This window comes from Camelus ferus, chromosome 5 (genome assembly GCF_009834535.1).
Source record: "Camelus ferus isolate YT-003-E chromosome 5, BCGSAC_Cfer_1.0, whole genome shotgun sequence".
Lineage (NCBI taxonomy): Eukaryota > Metazoa > Chordata > Mammalia > Artiodactyla > Camelidae > Camelus > Camelus ferus.
In genome coordinates this window covers 49,908,368-49,934,714 of record NC_045700.1, presented here as the reverse complement: position 1 = coordinate 49,934,714, position 26,347 = coordinate 49,908,368, and the positions used below count along the sequence as shown (strand labels likewise).

Genomic DNA, 26,347 nt, shown 5'->3' with positions numbered 1-26,347 from the left:
ATAAGCTAGTTAATGGTGCTATCACAACTAGTTAGCAATCGGGGGAGCAAGAGATGAAGGTTAATTTATTTCTTTATCTCACATCATAAAATTGAAATAAATTCAAACAGTAATAAAGATAAAAATTTTGAATTCCTATTTAACAAAAGGTGAGAGAGAGAAGAAATTTGTCCTAATCATTGTTCTGGAGGAAGGCAGGCTTTTCTAAGCTTAAAAGTAATTAAATAATTACAGGGAAGATATAAAAATTAGAAACTTCTGCACTGAAATAAAAGAAAGAACCCTTATTAAAAAGGAGTCACCTGACTGGAAAAATTATTTACAACACTTATGACAAAGGCATTTAATAATTTCATTATTCAAAAGGCACACAGCAAAACACCAAACACCCCTCCCAAAAGAAAACAAACAATAAAGACCCCATGGAGCTGCTCCCCCTAGAAAATAACCCTATTCAACTAATTCACACAAAAATTTTATCTAGGAAATACAAGGAAATGGTCAGTCTCACTGGAGTTTCAAGAAATATCAACTAAAATAAAGTACTATTTTCCCCACTGGATTCAGTAAATTTAAAACATAACAAAAATCCCACATATGATGCAACCAAAAAATGGCACACATGCATTACTACCAGTTAAAAGTTAAAAAAAACTCATACTTTTATTCCACTTCCAGATACTACTATGAAAAAAAAATTCAAACTATAAAAATGTTATATGTACAAAACTATTTAATGTACTGTTATTTTTAAGAACTTTAAATCTGGGAAAGATTTTAAATTTTCTGAAATTGAGTGCATAATTGATTTTTTGATTAAATATTTATTCCAACATGAAAAATAACAACTATGAAATGTATACAGCAACATGGAAAAACATGACAGGTTTGTGTTGGGAGGAAAAGGTAGAAAACAAAATTAGTATCTTAAGCATTAAAAAAAAATTCTTACCTTTGTAATATAAAACTTTTTTAATCCATCCAAAAATGATGTAAAAATAGAGGAAACCTGAGGTTTAAGAGCATGACCTAAGAAGAAAATAATGTTTATATTTTAAATTAATAGCAAATTCTGTATTTTTCAGAAGAGCAAGAGGCTACTTTAACTTACTACCCTAAAGAAAATGAACATTTTCATGACTTTAGTTTTTAAAATCTCCTTATATTATATCTATAACACACTGGCATTAAGATCTACATTTTTTATCTTTATCTTTCAAAAGTCACAAACAACTTTTGGTTTATAAAACTCCTTCTGGGTTTTTTTTTCCTAAACTCAAATTACTATATGTAAATAATATGACACATAGTTTAGGTTATCTTTCAGTGGTATAGTTTATACATATAAAATCATTTCATTAATTTTTATTTCATTAGGAACAACCAATGGTGGCTAATTCTACTTCCATTTTCTTAATTATGCAGAAACCATTCAGAACTATAATCAAGTATGGAGTCAATGCCAAGTTTAAGGTTGTTTCTTAATTAATTCTTAATTCATCTAGAATTCTTGGCATAAAACTAGTAATTGCTTCCTTAATCACACCCGGAGAGTTAAAATTGCCAAAAAACCACAAATGGTGTCTCAGAGTCTGTTAAATTAACATCTTTGCCTGAGGATTGAGCTTAATTGAGTGAAAGTCTTTTATTGTTCTCTCATTGTTTTCAGAGTAGCAACTTCTTAACTCTCATGACTGTTAAATTTAAGAGTCATGCATCTGGCCTTAGTGTTATAAGCACAGTCTAGAAAAATTTGGCATGCCATTTATATAGAGTTTGTATAAAGAATTTTAAAGCATTGAGTAAATCTAAAATTATCTCCAAATAAAAATTTCATTTTTGTAAAAAGCTTTAAAGTTTGGGGATTTTGTTTTTAGAGTGTAGGTCCCTTCTTTAAAATAGGTGCAAACAGCAAACAAGTTTTTTGAGGGAAAAAGAAAGAGGGAGAGGTTGATTTTGGGGGGAAAAAACTGTAACTTGCAGACTTTTTTTCCCATTCATTAACTTTTTTAAAATGAGAATCTGAATGTATAATACTTACTACATTCTTACAGATTATAATAATAAATTGTATTACATAAAAGACCAAGTAATACAAGTCTTAACCAGAAGTTAAGAATTGAATATCCATACTATAACTGAACAAAGCAAAAAAACAAAAAAAATAAGGGCAGATTAGATAGCCATCAACCAACCTAGTAATCTTTTTGAGATCCTGGATCACAAGAGGTTTGTTTGGGGATTTCTTTTACTTTTATTGTAACCCGTCAGAGATGTTCTTTAGTATAACCAGTGCTTTTAAAAGATACCATTTCTAGCATATGTAAAGTTAAAAATAACATATCACCAAAACATTCAATTCCTGTCCCAAATGGAATTCATCCTACTTTAACTTCAATTAGAAACAAATACATAAACATAAATGTGAGTGTGTGTATCTGTTCCTCATTCAATTTACTTCCTCATACAAATTACTTTACTTACATCCACATACTTTACACAATGTATGAGGATTCCAAATGTTACTACTCTGATGTAGAATAATCCTTAAGGGTATATATTCATCTTATCACATTAAAATTTATATGCATAACTTCTATTAACACCAGTGTGAGTTAGTCACATAACATATATCCCTAACACTGAGTTGATCTGATAGCTCTGTAACATAATTATTATAAAAGTGATACTTTTAAGTGGGTCAAGCATTAAAATTAACTAAGAGGATATTATTACCTTTTACTTATTCTTAAGTTAATGTTACCTATTAAATTGATTACATTCTAAATATATTCCAAATATTGTTTTATTATATATAGTAAACAAAGGAACTAGTTTCTAAATTTACTAGCTGGACAGTTTTACTAGTGAATTTTGTGTTGTTACAGTGTTAATTAAATAATTTAAAAGGATTCAATAAATTTTTATATTTTACAGAAGTGCTTCAAAGCACTGTTAAAAGTCTTGGGCTTTGGAGTCAGACAGATTTGGGTTCAACCCCAACTCTACCAGATATGACTTGTGGACTCTGGTCAAAATATTTAGCCTCTGAGCTGTTTATAAACTGGGAACACTACCATGAGGAATGGTTGTGTGCTGCTGATAATGTGCTTAGTGTTACTCTATATGTTATTCAAGATTTGTTTATCCTCTTTTGCTAATTTGATGATTAGTCAATCAAAATGTAAGTGCTTGTTATGTAACAGGTGCAGGACACATAAAAATTAATACAAAACATCTCCTAAATCTGACAAACATTAGTTCACAGGCAAAATACGTAGATCATTACAATGTACTCAATTATATACATAATTCCAATATGCTGAAAACTTATCATTTCAATATAATATATTAAGGGATGTGTCCAGGGAAGGGGTGGTAATAAAAATATTAACAATGGGAGGGACAGTATAGCTCAAGTGGTAGAGTGCATGCCTAGCATGCACAAGGTCCTGGGTTCAATCCCCAGTACTGTCTCTAAAAATAAATAAATAAACCGAATTACCTCCCCCAATAACAACAAAAACCTGAAAAATAAATAAAGTTGCTTAAAAAATGTAAAGAAAAAATTTAAAAATAAATAAATAAAATTAATTTCTTAAAGAAACAATTAATAGTAAGGCTTATGCTTTGTTAATCACCAATGTAGTACAAAAATGACCAATCAGCCATACAGCTGGCACAAGGTCCCAGACATCACTTGCTGTGCTAAAAACTTAATCTCTAGTTGGTTTATCATGAAGCCATGTCAGGATATATAGATAAGAAGGCTTTAATGGGTACTGAGAAATCAAAAAGGTTATAGACAGCTAAGAAGCATGATCAGATCTGTAATTCCAAAGGATCACTTTGGTGGTCAAGTAAAGCACAGAAGGAGAGGAGACCAGAGAGGGCAGAACCAACCTTATATCATGTCCCTACATATAGTAATAAGGATGTGAAACAGAGAGATAGCCAGAAGAATCTTTTCTTTAAACCTTCATTTTAAATTGTTTTGGATCCCAGTTATAAATAAGATCTGACCATATCATAATTGATTTTAAAAAGGTATCTGTCTAACACAGTTTACTACTAATAATTGCATATAAACAGATTAACACAATCTTATTAATCAGATACATGGCTCTCTTGAGACCTAGATCTCTGGGCCAAAACACATAGGAGGCTTGATTTTCATTTGATTTAACTATTTCATTATTTATAGGACATATTTATCTTACTTTTATCAGTAGTATAGTATTTTGAAAGTAATCTCCTTGAAGAAATATAAGCTGTGACTTAAAAGAATTCAATCTTAAAAGGAATTCTTGATATGTTATTAATCTGAGTTCCTTAGTTCAATTTCTAATATAATTATAATAATCATTCTTCCCTAAATTAAATCTAAGCTACTCATAAACCAAACAAAAGCCTGCCTATCTTAGCCTTTAGTATTTATCACTGAGCAATCATTCGGGGACTATTTTGAGGGTACTTAAAGTTTATAAATTTAAATCCCAAACTAAATTTCATCATATGGAAAAATTCAGAGGCAATAAAACTAGGAATGATATGATAAATTAGTACTTTAAGCAAAATAGGAAGAAGAAGAAACCCTGGTTCCCTGTTACTGAATTCTCCACATGAATATACCCTGGGCACCTTAAATACAACCCACTGTAATGTGTTTTCCCCCAAATCATCACTTCTTCTAGATTGTTATTCACTTAACCCAATCAGTCAAATCAGACATCAGGAGTTGCCCTAAACTTTTCCCTTTATTTAACCTTCCACATCCAGTTGGCAAACCATTCTTTGAAAAAATCTATCCCTTTCTCTCTCCATTGCTGCTGCCTTGATCAAGGCCCCCAATATTTGCCCTTTGACCAGTTTAAACTCCTCCTTCATGCTCGGACCATTCTAATCCAGCTTGCATAATGCTAGCAGAATGAGCTTTCTAAGATATAAAGCTGATTTACTGTATTCTCTCTACAAAGATATCCCTCTGCTGATTAGATAAAATCCAAATCTATCCTGCAAAGCTCTAGCCCCCCCATTTAGCTTTATCTCTTGTAACCACTCTCACCCTATCCTCTATTTGAGCCACACAGAGCTATGTGAAGTTCAAACATGCCATTGAGGTTTTACAGTTTCACATATTTTGATGTTAAGTGAACAGAAATTTGGTAGGAAAGTAGATACCATCTCAGGCAAACTGCAATTTACCTTTTAAGATTCAGTTTAAGCATGACTCCTTCAATAAGCCTTTCCCCATTCTCCATCACAACCTTAAGCAGAATCAAGCAGCAACAACCACTCCTTTATTTGCACCCCGGGTATCCAGAGCAGTCTTCTTTAAGGGCACCTCCAACATCCTGCACCCATTCATTTATGTAATCGTCTATCCTCATTAGACTGAGAGCTTCCTGAAGGACAGACACTATGACGTTTATCTTTCTAGCTCTGTACTCAGTACTCTTCCTGGCACATAACTGATGTTTCATAAATATTTGTCACTTAATGAGCAAATTTAAAAATTACCACTCCTTACCAAACTGAAATTGCTGGTTGTCCATGAGGCGAATAGATGCGGGAGCACATCTCTGTTTTAAAAAGAAAAAATAATGTGATACAAATTTAATATGGTAAATAAGGTAGACAAGTAGAATATGATTGTCATCTTTCTGTATTTGAGATTAAGAGCTTAGTTACTAAGGATATATACAAGAAAAAAAATCTTAACTTTTCATATAATTTTATGACAACAAATGAAACATCAAAGGCTTCTATAAAACATTTGGAGAGGAGAAATCTAGGTACACAATACATACATACACATATTGCCAAAATCTTTATCTGCAACAAGATTGCTTGATGCCTAGCAAAGACCTATGGAATACCTAAAGGAAATAAGAGGCCTCAAAATGGATTATTTTAGAACAAAGTACACATTTTATAGACTAAAATCAATGCCTCATGCAGTGTGCCACTGATGAACTGTAATGTGTCACTGAACTCTTATATTCTTTTAAAATGAGGATGATGATGGTAGCATTTTTGTTGACCAAAGCACTTTAAAAATTTATCTGTGATGTCTTCACAGATAACTCAAGGAATTGTTCTTTTTATTCCTTTTCATAATCTATTTTAAAGACAAAAACTATCAGACAATATCCAGAATTCTAAGACATTTCAAGGTTACTTGTATGAAAACAGCAACAAAACTTGAAGCATAATATTATGTATCTAAAACTGCACCAGTGTTATATTTATGTAGGGACACGCTAAAAATTATAAGGAAAGAAAACTGAGGAAGACATTCATATTAATTTTATGATACTAAAACATTACCATACAAATGCTAGCAAGGTTTAAGTTAGCTACAGTTTTTCCACAGAATTAAAGTGAGCTTCACCCTAAGTAAGATTTTTATATTCTACACAAATTTTTAACATGGCTAAACTTCCACCAAGAGGTTGCTTTCAGACCACAAAATATAGACTAATGTCATAAAGTTTTAAAACATTTATCTTCTGAGTAATAGCACTATCAATAAAATTTGTATCGATACAATGTTGATATTTATGAGAATCACTCAAAAGAACAAAACTTAGCAATACCTTAACTGTGGGTTATAACATTTTTGCTATTAAGTGTTTTTAATTGAACAAATACTTACTGTTATAAAACCACTCATAATACACATTTTATTTTACCCAAAAAAGGACTAAAGTCTTCTTTTGAACACTGTATAATTTATTTACCCATCTTTGATACTAAAGGTGAGAAATATATTTTTAATCACTGCCAAATCTAAAGAAACAGTATTAGGCAATTTTATGTACTTAGCACAACAATAACCTATTGTCTTCTATCTTATAGAATCCTACTGTATACAAGCTGTTTTCATATGTCTTTATTTAATGTAAGAAACAATCCTGTCTGGGTAGCAGAACTTGTCTTATCCCCATTTTACAGATGAGGACACAAGAACCAGAGAGGTTAAAAGACTTGCCTGAGGTCAGATGACTGCAAAACAGTAAAGACAGAACTTGGACCAAGATATCCTGACTGCTAGATGAATGATATGTCAAATACACCACACAGCCTCCAAAAAAAATCACAAAACACACACACATACTTACACACAAGGTTTTAAACTCATATTTGAAGCAAAAATTATATGCAAACTTTCTTATTTATGTTTTGCAGTATTATTAAAGTATAATATTTATAAAATAAAATTAAAAGTCTACAACCTGAATACTTTCAAATCTGGTATAATGGTATCTTTGTAGTTGTGTTAATGTTTCTAAAAACATTACCAGTTTTCTAATACTAAAAGAAAATCAATTTTTCTGAAATGTTTTTATTAAAACAGGCACATCAACTTCTAGTAAAACATATGAAGCCTGATTAGGCCAAGTTTCTTTTCTTTATAAAATAAATAGAATATCATATAACATACATATGTATATGTTTTGGCTTAAGTACACCAGTAAAATATGAGAAAGAATTCAGAGCCATTCTGTCATTATTAGGAAAACAATCCTTTAAAATTCCTACCAACAACTTGTAAATTCCATCTCTTACTGCCACCCAGATTCTACTGCACTTGTATCTATAGCAGGTGTTATTAATGAAAACAATCTGCATAGGAACACATATATCAGAAAATGCGAAAAAAAGTGTATTACATTTTTAGTATATTTTTACTGGAATTTAATCTCTGAAACAACTAAAATATGATATGTAGTCATTGATAAAATCTTAGTTTGAAAAGACTACTCACAAAATACATTTTGGGGACAAATGGTATAACTGATTATAGAATGAATACTAGATGGCATTAAGAAATTACTGCTGGACTCACAAGTATAGAGAACAAACCTGTGGTTTCAAGCAGTGGAGGAGGTATATATAGGGGTGGAGAAGTGGGAGGTACAAACTTCTGGGTATAAGATAGGCTCAAGGATATACTTACAACACAAGGAATATAGCCAATATTTTATAATAACTGTAAATAAAAAATAATCTTTACAAATTGTATAAAATTAATAAAAAAGAAATATAGGGGGAAAACTTATTGCTGATTTTCTTAGGCATGCTAATGGTATTGAAGCTATAAAGAACACCTTTACTTTCAAAAGATGAATGCTGAAGTATTCAGAGGTCGTGTCATGATGTCTGCAACTTAATTTCAAATGGTCTAGAAAACATATACACAAATATACAAAACAAACAGAGCAAAAAGTTATCAACTGTTGCACATACAAGGTGGATATAAAGATGATCACTGTACTATTCTTTCAAAATTTCTGTGTGTTTAAAATTTTCAAATGAAAAAATTGGAAAAATAAGTAAGAAACTTACTCCAGGGCACTGACATTCAATTATATTGAACATGATTTTAACTTGACAGCTGAGTCACATAAACTAGTCAGACATCATCCATTATTCCTATTTACACTGAGGCAGAGTGGACGGTTACAGACTAATACTGTCAAAAAAGAATAAAAAGCTAAATAAAGCTTTTTGTATCTAGATAATAAATATTAGATTCATTTTCAACACTGGCTTTTTAAAAATTACCAAAATCAAACCACCAGCTTTATTAAGTCTCAAGGTTTAATAGTGCCACATTTTTTAAAAGGTCAGTGAATCAAGTTTTTCAGTTATTGTCACAAGTAAATTCTCATAAGCAAAGCACTCAAATTAAAACATAGCATCTAGATTGCTTTATGAGTCTATGGCAAGTGATAATTTGCAAATCACTTTGCAGCATTCTAAAAAAGAAAGGAGGAAAAGTTTCCTAGAATTTTAAATTAATGGTCATAATATCTAATTAAATATGAGTTCTTATAATCAAAAGACCAAAATAATATTACTATTCTTAAAAAAACAACATTCAGTCTGGGTTACTATACCTATAACTAAAATTAGGTTATGTTTTAAAAACTGAAAAAAATCTCCTTTAAAAGTTAAAGACATCACAAATTCTGAGAATTTGAGTTCTAAGTTCACTCCAATGTTATTCAATTATGCTCTGCATAGATGAGGAAAGGAGAAAAGGGTCCTTGAGCTAAAGTGACCCCTGGTGGTAGGTGATCAGAACTAACCTCAGAGGGAATATTTTTACCAAGTAATTTTAACCGTGGGTTCATGATACATTAAAGGAATTTAAAATTCAGAAACTGCTTACTTGAAGTGGAGTTAATGAAATAACTGATTTTGTTTTTACCATGATAAATGTGCTTTTACTTTAAAAAAAAAAAACTCTCACGTCACGTGACTCGTACTTTATACTTCAGTAAATCATCTAAAAAGACATGAGAAACTATGGACAAATAAACACCACTATCTTTGTTTTATCTGAGCAAAGAAGAAATAACCACAGTGACCTCCAAGCATGGGTATAAGACTGACTAAGTCAAATTGCTGGCAATTTCTTCCCTTTAATGATACTACAACCAGGATTTACTTGAATATATAACCTGAAAAATAAAAAACAACCATTCTGATTAGTCTTATTTACTTAGCAGAATTCTCTGCACTAAGTTAAAAAGCAACCTATTTCTCAGTCTAACCATCTTCTCCAAAACATAGTCCCTATAAGAAACACATCAAAAGATTTCTGCAAAACTTACTCTTATGGAACTAAGCCATATTTCTTTCCTGTCACAGGGAAAACCAGAACTTGCACTTCAAATGAGACACATTAATTGAGGAGGTGTCATAGTTTACTAGTTACTGGCACAAGAAATTCAATATTAACATGTTTCATATGTCTACAGAATTTCTTCTAATCTAATTCATAAGGATAAACTGTAAAATATAAGCACTGAATGGCAGTCTTATATCTCTGGACTCTTAGTTAAAAAATTAATCTTTTGAGTTGAAGACATTTGTTTCTTCAAGGAGTAAATCAAGCTTTCAGTATAGACTCTGGAACAGCCCAAATTCCTGAGCCTGAAAACTATTCTGGAGATAGTCTACTAATCCATATTGTATCAGAAACTCATGCTTCAAACCTCTTGTACAGCTATACAAAAATTTAAGCATTGGAAAATTCACCATGATATACAATATCTTCAGTGACTATTAGAAGACAGGAACCATGCCTAATTAAACTTATATAATAACAATTGCACCATGTTGGATAGAAAGTTAAAAGCATAGTATTCCACATAAAAACACAATAAAATAATATTAATTAAATTAATTGATTAATTTTAAAAGTTAAAAAAAGGATATGTGAAAGAAGAGAATACTGGTAAATACAAATTTCTAGATATAAAAGCTTTAAAATGCAGACAGATTTAGTTCTTCCTCTAATAATTCAGAATTGATACAACAGGTGAAATCATGCACTATTTAAGGCTACTGGTATAACTGGTTAGTCTTATTGGAAATGACATACCAGCTTACAGTGAGAAGACTACATTGTGAACAAGAACTTTTTTTAAACAAGAGAATTATCTCTTGGTTTTAAAGAATGAAACAATACATATTACAGAGTAGATATTTCCCTCCACTTATATTAAAAGGGATGGGCTTAAAAATAATAATAATAATAATAATAAGAGGGAAGGGCCAAAGTTAATGCTAAATAACCTCCTAGCCATAATTTTACATTTTTAGTTTAGTAAAGGTGTAATGACTAGTGCATGGTCTCATAACTGTCATCAAACCTGATACATTTGCTAGATCACACGGTGAAGAATCCAATTAAAGGAAAATTTGGCTAGGTTATTCTCTCTGCTTCAGAAGGAGAAAAAAATAACACCAAAAAATCATTTAAAATAAAAATTCCATTTTCTATATGTAACAAATTATCTCCAAGAATTCACTGAATATTTTTAAAAGCTTTAAATGTTTTGTAAGTGTTAAACCTAACTCCTTTCAATTTATTTGAACTCCTTCAGGACAAATCAATTTGAAAACAGAACAATTTAGAATTGAGACACAACAGTCTGAAGTGTCAGACATGAACTATGTATGTCTTCTGAAATTGTGGTCTAAACGCACTAGAAAAAGATACCCTATCAGTTTAAAATTGTTTAAAATAAAGGTGATAGTAGGTAGAAAGGGCCACCCCGTGTCAAAAGAAAAAGCTGCCTTTTAATCTATAATTCTAAAAATCCTACTTCTGATACCAAGAAATATAGTTTTCAGAGAAATGCATACTATAGTCCATGCCACACATACATTCTCAGTGTTTCCTCTTAATGGAACAAATTGGTCTCTCAATACCATAAGGCATAACTCCTAAATTTTTATTGGTGGTGTGGGGGAAGACTTAAAAATTGCTTTTGAACTTGTTTCAACACTCAGTGTTCTCTTCAAACCTTGGAAAAATATAAGTATCATTTTAAAACAAATAATAAAAGAGAATAAAAAAATACTATATCTGACACTGATATTCTGATTAAAAAACACAATTTCTCCCCCACCCCTGAGGTTAATCTACTCTCTGAGAAAATCTTAGAAGTCACTTACCCATCTACTGAGTAAAGTTGGAGATTCTACTGGACTGCCACTTACGAGATAGAATCATATTAATCTTCTACTAAATCTTCCTTTCTAGTTCCTCACAAGGCAGTGAAATATAGAAAGAGGACAATTCCTCACATGGACAAAGATCAGATAAGTGACCTTAGTCGAATCCTTCTGCTGCCAGTATAAAGTTGCTTAAATTTACTTCCTTCAGTAAGAATAGTGATAAAAATATACACAGAGCCACTTTGCTATTTGTGAACAATCATGTCCACTCCTTTCCAAGACACTCATCCAAAATACATTTTCCCATTTCAAAAGCAACTCAAGTCTGAAAATACAGCAAAAATGGAAGTGCTTTGAAACGACAGTGAGGAATTAAAAGCAGCCAATTCATTATTCAATCAAGAATCTGGCACAGTCATAAACCATGTACCATCTATTTTAATGGATCTTAATTCTCTTGTTGTCAGCTGAAATTCCAAATCACAAATTGAACAGTGACTAGCGCCAAAATCTGGTAATTTTCTCTATTTTTCTGCTTGAGAATACTGTTACAAAGCAGGGCAGCACATACACAACCATTCTTGACACATGAGATTTGTACGCTCTATAAACTAATATATAAATGTCCCTAAACCATAATACATTTACCCATTTCCAGGGAAGGTAAACATTAATGCCTCTCTATGTGTGCACTACAACAAGAATAAAACATGCAGTTTCCCTAAACAGTGGAATATCTCCAAATACCAATAACTACTCTTAGCAATTGTTTAATTCATAAGAGCAATATATCTATCTAGGTTTTTTAATCAGTTTTAAGTGTTCTAGTCATGTGGTATTTATGTCTCTAAAACTGTATATTACTAACTACACAGAACCAAATCATTAAAACTATAGATTAGAAAGGAGCTTTCTTTTTGATCTTGTTTTTAACCACAAGATGGCATTTTTTTTATCAATCAACATCTTTATTCCAAGATCTATATCCAATATAGTTTTGTGTAGTGAATTTAGGTTATGATCACATTGTGAATATCCAAAAAAATTTTTTTAAATAAAAGGCAATTTTTACTGACTTATGCAAGGATGAAGAAAAATGTCACCACCTGCTTTCCATTAGCACAAATAGCTCTTATCTGTTACTTTCTATCAGGATCATATTAAATTGTAACAAAAACTGCATCAAATTGTACCAACTATATGTTTTGAAACACAACATTTCCATTTTAATGAAATTATAAATGTAGGATTTTGACACATTTGTACATCATTTCTCATTAATGAAATTTAAGACGGATACATGTGAGTATTTGCAGTGTGGAAAAGCAGATGGAGCACTGAGGAAAGCATAAAATATGTCTACTTCCATTCCAAAGATCATATAACACTTTTTAACAAGTCTACTAAACCTCTGTTCTACAGAGTGGAGATACTGTAAAGCGGCAGAATTGGCCAACATAGATTGAATGTGACCTCATTAAGATCTTTTGTTGAAAATACATACAAATCAGACTAGTTTTAAATTCTACAATTTTTTTAAAATCTAACTTGGCATTCATGTTTATTTTATCACCAAAAATGGAAGCAACAGTGGTCAATTAAAAAAAATGTCATTGAAAACTTGAACAAAGAAGACAATATAAACTGTATCTTTAATAGTAAAGCTTTTCTTGAGGGGAAATAGTCAAGCTTGACAAAGACAAATAGTAAATAAAAGTACTTAAAACAAAGAATGAATTACAATACAAAGTGAAAACAACAGAATAAAAAAATCTCATTAAAGAAGATTTGAAATTAATCAGAAAATATAATCTATGGAAAGCATTTGGTTTTGTTTTGATTTTTAATTGGTGAATTTACACAGTAATTTTCTTAAAAAAACACAAATCCCAGTTTCCCATTCTTCTAGGTATGAATTCACAGGCAAAACTGTAAGGCTCTGCAAGTAGTTCTTTTATTTCTTAATACCTGGGTTATCTTAATTTTGAAGTTACTTCCTTGGCCTTTAAGTGATGGAAGGTTTTAGCAACAAGTCTCGCAACACACTTGAACTTTACTGCTTAGTGTTCAGATATTCACTTCTAAAACTTATCTCCACTTCTCCTTTACTCAATATTTCTACTTTTAAGTATCACTGCCATCTTATTTTAGCAAACACAGAATAATACTTACTATATATATTAGCTCCCTAACCATAACATTTTATCCTCGAAGTCTGAGTGAATTAGTAGCTCTTATGTAAGGATTTCAGTAACATTCACTTCTGCTTTAACACCACCAAAGTAGCCTGCCACAAGTTTAAGAATGTTCATTCCAGGGCTATACTTCTCTTAAAACTCTCTCCTCACCTAGGAGTAGGACAATCAACATTAAGGGGGATATTGCTAACTATTGATGGCAGAAGCAATTTCATGAAAAGTAACTGAAGCTACTTGGAAATTATAAAAATTACCCTTGCCGTTGTTAGGTTAGGTGATCATATAGTTGGCCTTCCTAAAAGCAGGAAACTAAGAATGAGTGTCTCAGAAGGCAAAACTGAATGTAAGGTATAAAGAGCACTGGAAATGGTTAAGTATGTGGGTAAATACAACATTTTTTGTGTGCTCATTTTAAATTTCTTTGAAACATTAATAGTGGTTCTCTTGCAATGGTAGGAAGATAAGACTCTTCACCTCTTTCCATACCAGTACTTCCAAAAGCCACAATGAATATGGAATACGTGCTAGATATCACTCTTCTATCTCATCAGATCCTCCCTCCACCCTTTTCTGGACACCCAGAAACTGATTTATATGGGTCACATCAGAAAGCTCCCTTGCCTTCAAGATTCAAGTTGGGTACAGATGACAGGAAGTATTAGAGAACTCTAGGAGTCTGGAGAAAGCAAGAAGAAAGGTTGGAGTATATTCCCTGACTTCCTCCTTGCTGAGAAATGCTGAGATAAGAATTTTTCACAAACCACTGTCATTCAAAACAATAAACCAAGTGTCTAAAGAAATGCAAGAATTTCCACACTGATATACACAACTAAACATAGAAATAAAATTATTTGGCATTATCTAGTCTTTTTAAAACTCTTAATTATAAAATATATCCCTTTTTAAAGCAGGAGGGGATATACCACATCAACAAAAGAAAGGACAAAAATCACATGATCATCTAAATAGATGCAGAAAAAGCATTTGATAAAACGCAACATCCTTTCATAATAAAAACCCAACAAAGTGGACATAGCGGGAACATATCTCAACATAATAAAAGCTGTCTATGGCAAACCCACAGCCAATGTACTACTCAACAGTGAAAAGTTAAAGAAGAGGGGAGAAAGTGGAAATTCTTAACTTATAGCTAAATACATTATATTATTTTATACTATATTACTTAGGACTTAGCTTAGGTAATACTATAAAACAAGTAAGCCCTGGTAGCAGCACATTCTAAGAATTGATAAAGTTTGATTACTTATATTTAATTTCTACATTATTTTGCGGCCATTGATACTCAGCCATTTCTTTTAACTTCAATAAATGTCTTAATTTAAGAAAAATTCAACATGACTTCAATTAATCACAAAATATCTTACCCAAAAATAACTTAAGAAAACATTCAATAAAAGACAGAGTCATTTGAAGCCATCAATCTAGGTACATATCTTACCTTGGTTAAAATCGTACAGCATTCTTTAAATCAAGAAATAGGTGTATAATTACTGAAAGAAATAGCAACTGCACTTTAAAGGGATGATTTTACAACGTTACCTTTTCATATAGAACTGGGTAAAAGCCACAAATACAACACAACTAAATATAAAGGTTATATGTGACATATCAAAAATCAATTACGCAGTAGAATTTTAAAAATATAAATATACGTGGATGTTGTTTTGTTTTTTACCTGTTTTGCAATTTCTCTTAAACAGGCTACTCCTTGTTCAAAATTAGGGAAAGCTACTGAGCCATACTTTTGGTATTCAGGGATTGGTCTGATTTTTATTGTAGCTTCTGTTATCACACCAAGGGTTCCTGAAAAAGAATGGGGAATAATCCAATATATCATATGCCAATTTTCTAAGTCATATTTTAAATCTATTTTATCTATTTATTCTATTACTCATATTTAAATCTATTTAATCTGTTCTATGTCGGGAATAATGGCCACTCAAGTCTTTCTAGAAAAACTAGGCAAATTTTATAATTTCTAAAAAAAGTCTTTTGAATACATTTTTCTTAGTTACATATAAATACTTTAAAACATTTTTAAGATAACCTTTCTCCAAGATAGTTAATTTTAAATAGTTTTTAAAGTATTACAACTTATTAAAAGAAAAAAAAATTCGAAAAACAGGTTTTTATATCTGATATGCATTCAGACAAGAGTATATTTTGATATTTGAGCCTATTTTTACTGTGAAAACAATTTACTGGGGGCAAAAAGAACCTAATCTTCTATGAGATTTTAAGATGACATAAGAGATTAGAGGAACTATTACAATGTACCTTTCTTCCTAAGAATTTATACAAAGACAAAGGCAATACTGACATGCCCTTAGAAGAAACAAAAAAACAGATATTTCAGAGACGAAAGTTATCATAAATAGCTAGCACAAGAGGACCACCAATGAAACATATGTCCTTTCCTTTATTGCATGGAGGAGTGGGGGACACACCAGAGAGGAAAAAAACAAGTTAAATATAACTACGTGATCTAAATATCTATGCCAAAATATTTGAAGAGACATGGTTAAAAACAGTTGTATTCACAAAGCCAAGCTTTTTTTCAAATTGGTGGTTTCCCATGCTTAAATAAATTATTACTAACACTACTGAGTAAATTTTCTGAGAATCACGGAAAAAAGAACAAAAAGAAAATGTGAAATTGTAGAACTTAATTACAACATTAGAAATAAGTAAGAAATATCATAAAATCAATGCTTCTAATAAATTTATAATATACCTAAAATAAAATGTCAATATATAATATGGTTCAAGATCAAAACCTACTATGAGTCCACAAAAAGTAAATTATATTACATCACAATATGTTTGTCCTATATACAAATGATTTCCTACTGAGATAGCAAATACAATCCTACTATGACATAAAATCACAAAAGCTCTGCAAGTTTGGTCTGATTGATATTTGAATAAAAATAGATGTATCTTGTACATTTTAAAAGATATCAAGAGTTTTGACTAGACTTTCTCTTTTATTTTAGCATCTTTATTGAGATATAATTCACAGGCCATAAAATTCATCCATTTAAAATGTAAAATTCAATGGTTTTAATATATTTATAGATACATGTAACTAGCACTACAATCTAAATTTACAACATTTTCATCACTACAAAAAAGAAATCCCATACCCATTTCCCCCATCACACATCTCACCAATCTATTTTCTGTCTCTAGAAACCTGTCTATTCTGGGCATTTCATATAAATAGAATCTTACAATATGTGGTCTTTTATGACTGGCTTCTTTCATTCAAATGTTTTCAAGATTCATCCATGTCATAGCATGTGTTAAGTACTTCATTACTTTTAATTGCTGAATATTATTCATTGTATGGAATGGACATTTGGGTTTCTACTTTTTTTTTTCAACTTGATTACCAGTTTATTACAAAAAGATATAACTCAGGAACAATCAAGTGAAAGAGATGCACAGAACAAAGTATGGGGGGAAGGGGTGCGGAGTCTCCATGCTCTCTCTGGAGACACCACCCTACCAGCACCTCCATGTGATCACTAACCCAGAAGCTCTCTGAAACCCATATTTTAGGGATTTTTATGGAGGCTTCATTACTCAGGCATGATCAATTAAACTGCTGACCATGAGAGACATTCAATTTCCAGCTAGCTACTCCTCACCTCTCCCCTTCCTGCCTGAGAGGTCAAGAAGTAGGGCTAAAAATTCCAATGATTTCCACATTTTGGCTACTATGAATAATGCTACTATAAATATAGGTGTACAAGTTTGTATGTGGACATACATTTTCCTTTCTCTTAGATATATACATGAAGACTTTCTTAATTTCAGTAAAAAGCTTTGATCTTATTCCATATAACACCCTAACCTCAGCTACCTTTTCTTGAGACTAAGTTTCAGACGAGTATAGCCAAGAGGGGGGGAGGGGCTCATTTCTTGTACCCAGACTTAACTAGTGGGACAGAGGCTCTACTTTGAGTGGTACACTAATACTAAGGTCCCAACCACTCTTGCCCTGGCTTGCAAAGGGCTGGTATCTCACCAGGATAAGCAAATCAAGACCTAGTTTCCTTCCTCCTTCCCCCTAGCACATAGCTCCTAAAGCAGAGGTGTTCTCAGACAAAAGCATGCCATTGTTCCCACCCCTCAACTACTGAGGCTTGGCTCAGAAATTTTGTCAGAGGAAGAAACAAGCCATAAAAAAGTTTCCAATCTTTTTTCAAAGAAAATTATCTGTAACAGAGCATAAAGAAGTTCAAGTCTAAGAATGCTCTTGAAAACAGTGGAGGATGTGGTAAATGGCAATTGGGAAAACAATTTGTTGGATATACAGGTGAAACTGCAGGTCAGCTATTTGCCTGGGTAGAAAGCATGGGTAGTCCTAGTAGAGCAATCAGGCAAGAGAAAGAAATAAACGCCAGAAGAATTGGAAAGGAAGAAGTAAAACCATCTCCAGTTGTAGATGACATGATTTTATATACAGTTGGCTGTATACTATGCCATTTTACGTAACAAACAAGCATTTGCAAATTATAGTATATGTAGAGGGTCCTGGAAGCAATCCCCTGCAGATACTGAGGAACAACTGTATAGAAAATCCTAAACAGTCAACCAAAATACTGTTCAAACTAATAAAAAATTCAGAAAAGTTGCAGGATACAAAAATTAACATATAAAAATCAGAAGCGTTTCTATACACTAAAAACGAATTTTCTGAAAAAAAAAAGAAGTTGATTCCATTTATAACAGTATCAAAGACAGTAAAATACACAGTAATAAATTTAACCAAGAAAGTAAAAGATCTCTACTCTGAAAACTAAGGCACTGATGAAAGAAACTGAAGAAGACACAAATAAATGGAAAGGTATCCTGTGTTTGTTCATGGACTAGAAAAATTAGTACTGTTAGAACGTCAATACAACCAAAGGCATCTATAGACTCAATACAACTCCTATCAAGATTCCAACGGCATTTTTTACAGAAATAGAAAACACATTCTTAAAATTTATATGGAACCACGAAAGACCCCAAATAGGCAAAGAAACCCTGAGAAAGAAGAACAAAGCAGGAGGCATCACATTTCCTGATTTCAAGCTATACTATAAAGCTACAGAAGTTAAAAGAGAATAGTACTGGCATAAAAACAGACAAACAGATCTCAATGTAACATAACAAAGAACCCAGAAATAAACCCAAGCAAATACAGTCATACAATATTTGACAAAGGAATTAGTAGTACTCAAAGGAGAAAAGACAATCTCTTCAATAAATGGCGCTGGGAAAACTGCACATTGACATGTGGAAGAATGAAACCTGACCTTTATCTTACACCACTCAAAAAAATTAACTCAAATGTTTAAAGACTTACATGTAAGACCTGAAACCATGAAACTCCCAGAAAAAAACATGGGAAAAAGCTCCCTGACGTGGGTATTGGTCTCATTTTTTGGAAATCACACCTAACGCATAAGCAAACAAAATCAAAATCAAGCAAGTGGGACTACATCAAACCAAAAAGATTCTTTCTGCACAGCAAAAGAAACCATCAACAAAGTGAAAAGACAACCTATAGAATTGGAGAAAACATTTGCAAACCAGATATCTGATAAGAAGTTAATATCCAAAATATATAAAGAGCTCATACAACTCAATAGCAAAAAGCAAATAATCCAATTAAAAAATGGGCAAAGGACTTGAATAAACATTTTTCCAAAGAAGTACACAAATGGCTGACAGGTACATGAAAAGATATTCAACATCACTAGTCACTAGGAGAATGCAAACTGAAACAACAATGTGATATTACTTCAAGCTTGTCAGAATGGCCATTATCAAAAAGACAAGAAATAACAAATGCTGGCATGGATGTGGAGAAAAGGGAACCTTTATGCACTGTCAGTAGGATTGTAAACTGGTGCAGCCACTATGTAAAACAGTATAGAGGTTCCTCAAACAATTAAAAAGAACTACCATATGATTTGGCAATTCCACTTCTGGGAATGTATCTGAAGGAAACAAACACTAACTCAAAAGGGTATCTGCACCCCCATGTTCATAGCAGCATTATTTACAATAGCCAAGACATAGAAACAACCTAAGTGTCTGTCAATGAATGGGTAAAGACATTGTTTTGTGTGTGTGTGTGTGTGTGTGTGTGTATGTACATGCATACACACAATGAAATATTATTCAGCCATAAAAAATGAGGAAATCCTATCATTTGTGACTATATGGATAGACCCTGAAGGCATTATGTAAGTGAAATAAGTCAAATAGGGGAAGACAAATACTGTATGATCTCACTTTTATGTGGAATCTAATAAAAATAAACAATAAAAATACGCCAAACTCATAAAAACAAAAAAACCTATCAGACTTGTGGTTACCAAAGGCATAGGGTTGAGGGGAGGTAAAATTGGAGGAAGGTCGTCAATAGGTACAAACTTACAGTTATAAGATAAATAAGTATTAGGGATGTAATGTACAACGTGATAACTACAGTTAACACTATTGTATGACATACAGAAAAGTTGTTAAAAGAATAGATCCTAAGTGTTCTCATCACAAGGAGAAATTTTTCTTCCTTTTCTCTTTATTGTGTCTATATGAGATGATGGATGTTAACTAAATATTGTAATCATCTTACAATATATGTAAATCAAGCCATCATGCTGTATACCTTAAACATACAGTGATGTATGTCAATCATTTCTTAATAAAATCAGGGTGTGGGGAGAAACAACGGGGGGACCAACACCTCTGGGGCTCAGAAAAAATCTCAAAACACTAACCCTAGGAACTATCCTTTCTAAAGGATACACTTTAAATGAGTGGATTTTATGGTATAAGAATTATATCTCAATAAAGCAAAGGAAACTTCAGTTATCTTCCTAAACAAGGAGCTATGAGTCATACACTTTACAAATAGGGATAGTTTTAGAAATAGGTATCTTGGGGAGGAGGGTGTACTCAAGTGGTAGAGCACATGCTTAGCATACACAAGGTCCTGGGTTCAATCCTCAGTACCTTCTCTAAAAATAGATAAGTAAATCTAACTACCTCCCTTAGCAAAAAAATAATAATAAAATAAAATAATCAATAAAAAGGTTAAAAAATAAATAAATAAAATAAAATAAAATAAATTTGAAATAGGTATCTTAGAATACAGAAAGAGTCTAAAAGAACTTAACCTCTGCCAGAAACGAGGCAAAGGCTGACAGATAAACTTATAATACTATACTGTTTCCTCATCCACCAACACAGAATTATTACTATATCTACTCTTACCAAGACAAGTACTATCACTTTAACTTTTAAAACTGCTAATTATTCTGTCACTCTCCTGACATCATCAGCAAGCTTATTTGTAATTCTTTGCACTCTTTTCAACATTTTTAGAAGCTCCTGATTATCTCAGAATTAACACCTCATGCTGAAAGTTGTTTCTACAAATAAAATGAAATTTTGTCAGGCATAAGCTCCTAAAGACATGTATCATCTGTTTTATTTATTCTAATCTATACACAGACTGCAGATAAGTTTAATAAATACTTGCTCAAACTCAAAAGTCATCAAGTTGAAATTCATTAAGGAAAAGGTCAATATAAGCCTTGACTTTAGATAAGAAAATTTTTCTATTTAAAATTAAACTCCAAGTTTCCAGCTTTTTGTGAAACATTTCTTTTCATCTGAGAAATAAAGTCATTTGAAAATATTTCTATGAAATACTGCATATAATAAAACCTAAAAATAATTCAACGAAAAAAATTAGAAACTATTTAAAAGCCAGTCAATGAGTGTTTACTTAAATACAACAGAGTACATTCAAGGAATGGAATATCAGGTAGCTGTCAGAAAGAATGAAACGATTCCAAATGTGATGATCTGGAGTAAGCCTTATAAAATTAAGTCTAAAGCAAAAAGTGTAAACTCTCATTTGTGTTTTTAAAACCACATACGTATATGCTTATATATAGCAAAAGTGTTTACTCTGGGCAAGGGAGATGCCTAAAAGACAGGAAAAGAAGGCAGATTTTCTCCCACATATCCTTCAGTACCTTTTGAATTTTGTACATGGATGTCTGTATTTTAATTTTGTACATATAATTGCTTATTCAAAAAGTTGATTTTAAACACATACACACAAAATTAAAAAAATTCTAATTATACACCAAAATTCTAATTAAATTTCTGTACACCCATACGGCTTCATACATATAGTAGGCACTCTAAAGTAGTAAAACCCACCATAACACTGTGCAATTAACAAAATAAAAATTAGTAAAATGAGACTTTGCATTATTGCAAGGTTAATGAAGTGATCAAGGCAAGTCTGTGCAACTAACCAGCTATGAGTTCCACAGCATGGGGTGGGGGATGGGAGGGTCCCCACTGTAAAAAGAAACTCCATCCAGGTCCCAAATGCAATTTGGCAGAGGACAACTCTTCATTCAGACTTACATTAAAATTAAGCCAATCACAAATGTTTACATCTAAATTCACTTCAACAGGAGGCTCATTTCTGTCGGGCTTTATTATATTTATTGATTCTTTTGCGCTGGGAATTTTATATCAAGGGAGTAATATAAAACTACTTAAGATTACTTATCACTTGATTATATGCATATTATATTAATATTTTATATCCACTTTATATAACTGTTTGCAAACAACTCCATGGCAATGTGACATCATATACATCCACGGAAGTACAGAAATGGGGATCGGGGACCATAAATACACTTATAAAGATCACTGATGCCATTATAATAAACAGCCACAACAACAGTAATAAATTTAACATTTGTTGAGTACTTACTACATGCTTATCAGTTGCTTAGCATAATCTCATTTGATCCTCACAAAAAGCTTATGAATATAGATACTTTTATTAGCCCCATTTTACGGCTAATTAGATTGTGTAAATTAGGTAATTCTCTATGCCCAAAGTCACAGAAATATAAGTGGTAAAGCCAGGACAGAAATCTAGATTGGAAAGACTTTCTGGTTCAGACTCTTAAATCAGTATGGCGTTTTGCATGGATATTTATAATAAAATCTCATTTAAATACAGTAATTTACCCTAGTACATGTTTTTAATAAATCATATTTCTTTGCCTACTTTATTATAATAATGAGTTTGCCTTCCTTATATTCATGCAATAATTCACTATTGAAGGAGGTAGCCCAGTCTTTTGGTTAAAGTTCAAACTATTTTAAAAGGCACAAAATGACCAAATTATCTCTACCCTATAACTCTCACCACTTCACTCCTAGATCTACTGCCCACTCTACCCTACAATTAAATCTTATGTTCTAATTAATACTGGAAAGCTGGCAGTCTTCATGAGGCAAATAGGCAAACATGGCTCTTTCTCACTTCTATGCCTGCTCACATGCAGTTCCCTCTGCAGGGCAGCTCCATCCCCATTTTATTCCCTTAACTCTTCCTGGAATTATTTTCTCCTTATCATCCATGAAGGACCATTTTAGGCATGACCCCTCTAGGGAAGTCTTCCTATGCACTCATCAATGTGACCTTTGTCTATATTTCTCCTTTGTTTACTTCTATTACAGAAATTATCTTATTCTATTACAATGGTCAATTATTACCTGTGTCCTTGAGTGTGTCAACATAGTACCTAGCAACCAGAATTTTTAAAATGCCAGTTGATGGGAGAAAAAAAAATATTTGATGCGGTTACTTGAAAAGATAATTTACATTTATAGAGTCGACTCCAACTATGCATACATCAATAGTGAAATTAATAATTATCAGTTTTAATACTTATGTTATTCAGTTTGATATCTGATGGCAAAAAGTTATATTCTTTTAGTTAACTCTTGGTTGATGCATTAGTACAAGAAGTTCTAGAATAATATTTTTGAGAGAATAATATTATTTTTCAGGAATTTAACATTTTATTTTTCTTATTAGAAATGTAGTTCTGTTTTTCCACAGAAGAGTACACTGATCAGAAAAGGAGTAAGAAAGTAAATTGGTGAAATACTTTGACAAAGGTTAGTGACTAGTTATGAAAAATATCTAAGCTATACCATTGGTTATCAACTTAATAGCTGACTTCTAGTGTATCACTAAGACACATAATTTGTTATTTTTTCCTTGATATTACCATCAAAAGTTAGAATTTATGCCCCAAAATCCTAGCTTGCTCTTTTTATCCATGAATATAGCCAGATGTTAAGAAAATCTTTTTTTACAGCATGTACCACCTCCTGACGTTAGTAATGAGTTCCTCTGGTAATTTGGAAACACTTGTTTTATTTTATTTCTCTAAATTTAAGGGATATACCTTTCTACCACTCTAAGAATTTAAAAATATAACCATGTTCACCTTATCCACAAAACTCACAGTGCCTACACAACAGTTGGTTTGCAAACTAGAAAGAAGGTTAGTTTTTTTTCTGATAGGTACAGAAATTCAATGTTTTGCATAAGATGAAGAACTATATTCTAATCTACCCAGCATCAAGTAAATAAGCAAAGAATACTACTTAAGTAGTGAAAAATAAAAGACCAACATAAGTTTTAAAAGACATGTGAATCAACAGAATTTTAAATTCTACTTCTTCAAAAAATCAAATAGCAAATAACAAAAGATAAAATTACAGAAAGACAGTAAGACAATACTTTATTAGTCCTTTCCCCTTGATAATTCAGAGAAGATTAGGGAGTACCATAACGTAAAATGTTAAAGTAAACAATTTTAAACCTTAAAAACTACTCTGACTAAAATTGATTAAAAACTCTAAAAGAAAAATAAAATAACATTAAGAAGACTAAGCTGGCTCTAAAAACCATAAAAAGGCAAAATACAAGAGAAAGTATAATAAGATGTTCTCATAATAAAAACTTTATAGAGTACTAAATTAAAGTAATAAAACTTAAAAAAAATTCTTTAAATATACAAAACGTGTCTTTCAAAGATCTGATAGCACAGATTTTCACAAAACAGAATTATTAACCTGTATTTTTTCATAATAAATTCGCAGTTATATTTACCTTCAGATCCCATGATGAAGTGATGGATATCAGGGCCTGTTGACATACGAGGTCCTTGACAGCTTTTTTCTATTATACCTCTAGGTGTTACCATTTTTATATGAACCACCTGTTTAATACAATGCATGATGTAAATTCTAGGTATTTGTCAGTGAACGCTGTGTGTATGTGCATACACACACGCATATATACTTGTATAAAACACTCCTTTTAAAAAATTGGTTTAAGTGATAAATGGTGCTTTCCTTCAGAATTCTACTTCTAGTAATTCTTATACTAACAATAAATTTTATGTAACTTTAAAAGAGGGAAAAATCATTCTTAAGATTGTTATTGGTCTAGGTATATTCATCAGCTTAAAAACTGAAGAACACATTTCTTTAAACCAAAGTTAGTCTAGGGTTGTCCATATGGCAAACAGCTGAAGGACAGAAAAAATATGCAATGATCATATTGTAACAGGTTCATTCTTTCATTTACTTAACAATACTTACGAAGCACTATTATGCATGTCAAGCATTGCTCTAGATGCTTAGAAATCTAAAAAAAAGAAAAATTTATTCTTGCCTTATCCTCACCTTCAACTTAACTACTTTAACCACTTAGTAGAAAAGAGTGAGAAGAATGAAGTATTAATTATGATTGAGTCAAAACTGGAATGAAGAGGAAGATGCAGTGATTGAGTTAAAGAGGACAAGAGAGAGATGTGTACAAGGTATGTCTCACAAATGTGAGAAAGTATGTTGTGGGAAGAGGGTCAATCAAAAAAACTTCCTCAGAAATGGTCAGGGAATAACTCAACACATTTTAAAAATGGTTTTTTGACAGGTAAATAAAAATAGTCTATTTATTGTTGAGGGAAATGAGCAGAGGACATAAATAAACAATTCATAAAACAAAAAAATAAAAATTGCCAATGAGGACATTTTAAAAGTTTACATTCACTAGCAATTAAAGAAATAAAAAATCTGCAGACAAAAATATAAATAAAAGGTCCAGTAAAACAAAGATTCTCATAGTGCTAGTGAGACTGTCAACTGGCACAAAATTTTTAGAGTAATTTGATTGTAAGGGTCCAAGGACCTAAAAACACACTTGATCCAACATTCAAGCTCTAGGAACTTACTCAAAGAAAATGCTTAAAGATGTATGCTAAAGAAATGACTACAAAGGATATTTTCCCCTTTGCTTTCTATAATTTTGAAATAAAAAATAATTTAAGTGCTCATTAATAGGGAATTACCTAAATAAACCATGAATTATCAATAAGAGAATTACATACACTTAAAAATGACGGTGCAAACCTAAGTTCATTTACATGTTAATATATTGATAACATAGTTTAAAGAGCAGATTAAACACAGTATGACCCTTTTTTATATTAAAAACTAGATATACACATGCAAATAAATACATTAAGATGTATGCTTATAATTGGTGGCCCTTAAACAACCCCAAAAAGGATTAAAATAAATTACATGCTTTAGCAGTACTAAATGTAGCAGTCTATCAACTATGTGCTTAACTGTGATAAAGCTTTTAATAATCTAACAGCAAAAGGATCAAATTCCACGGAAACTAAATTTATGTTATCTTAATTGCAAAAAGAAAATTGTGATTTCTAAAATATCTT

The 26,347-nt window shown here is 31.6% G+C and overlaps 1 protein-coding gene across 1 annotated transcript in view; it reads right to left on the bottom strand.

The window, feature by feature from the left end:
- AGPS (alkylglycerone phosphate synthase) overlaps positions 1–26,347 on the bottom strand; it is a 119,864-nt gene that overhangs the window by 37,050 nt on the left and 56,467 nt on the right. The window contains exons 10-13 of the mRNA XM_006189172.2: positions 24,715–24,823; positions 15,376–15,503; positions 5,531–5,582; positions 953–1,029 (exon numbers count right to left, since the gene is read on the bottom strand). Coding sequence (XP_006189234.2) covers positions 953–1,029; positions 5,531–5,582; positions 15,376–15,503; positions 24,715–24,823 — 366 coding nt within the window. The remainder of the gene's footprint in view (positions 1–952; positions 1,030–5,530; positions 5,583–15,375; positions 15,504–24,714; positions 24,824–26,347) is intronic.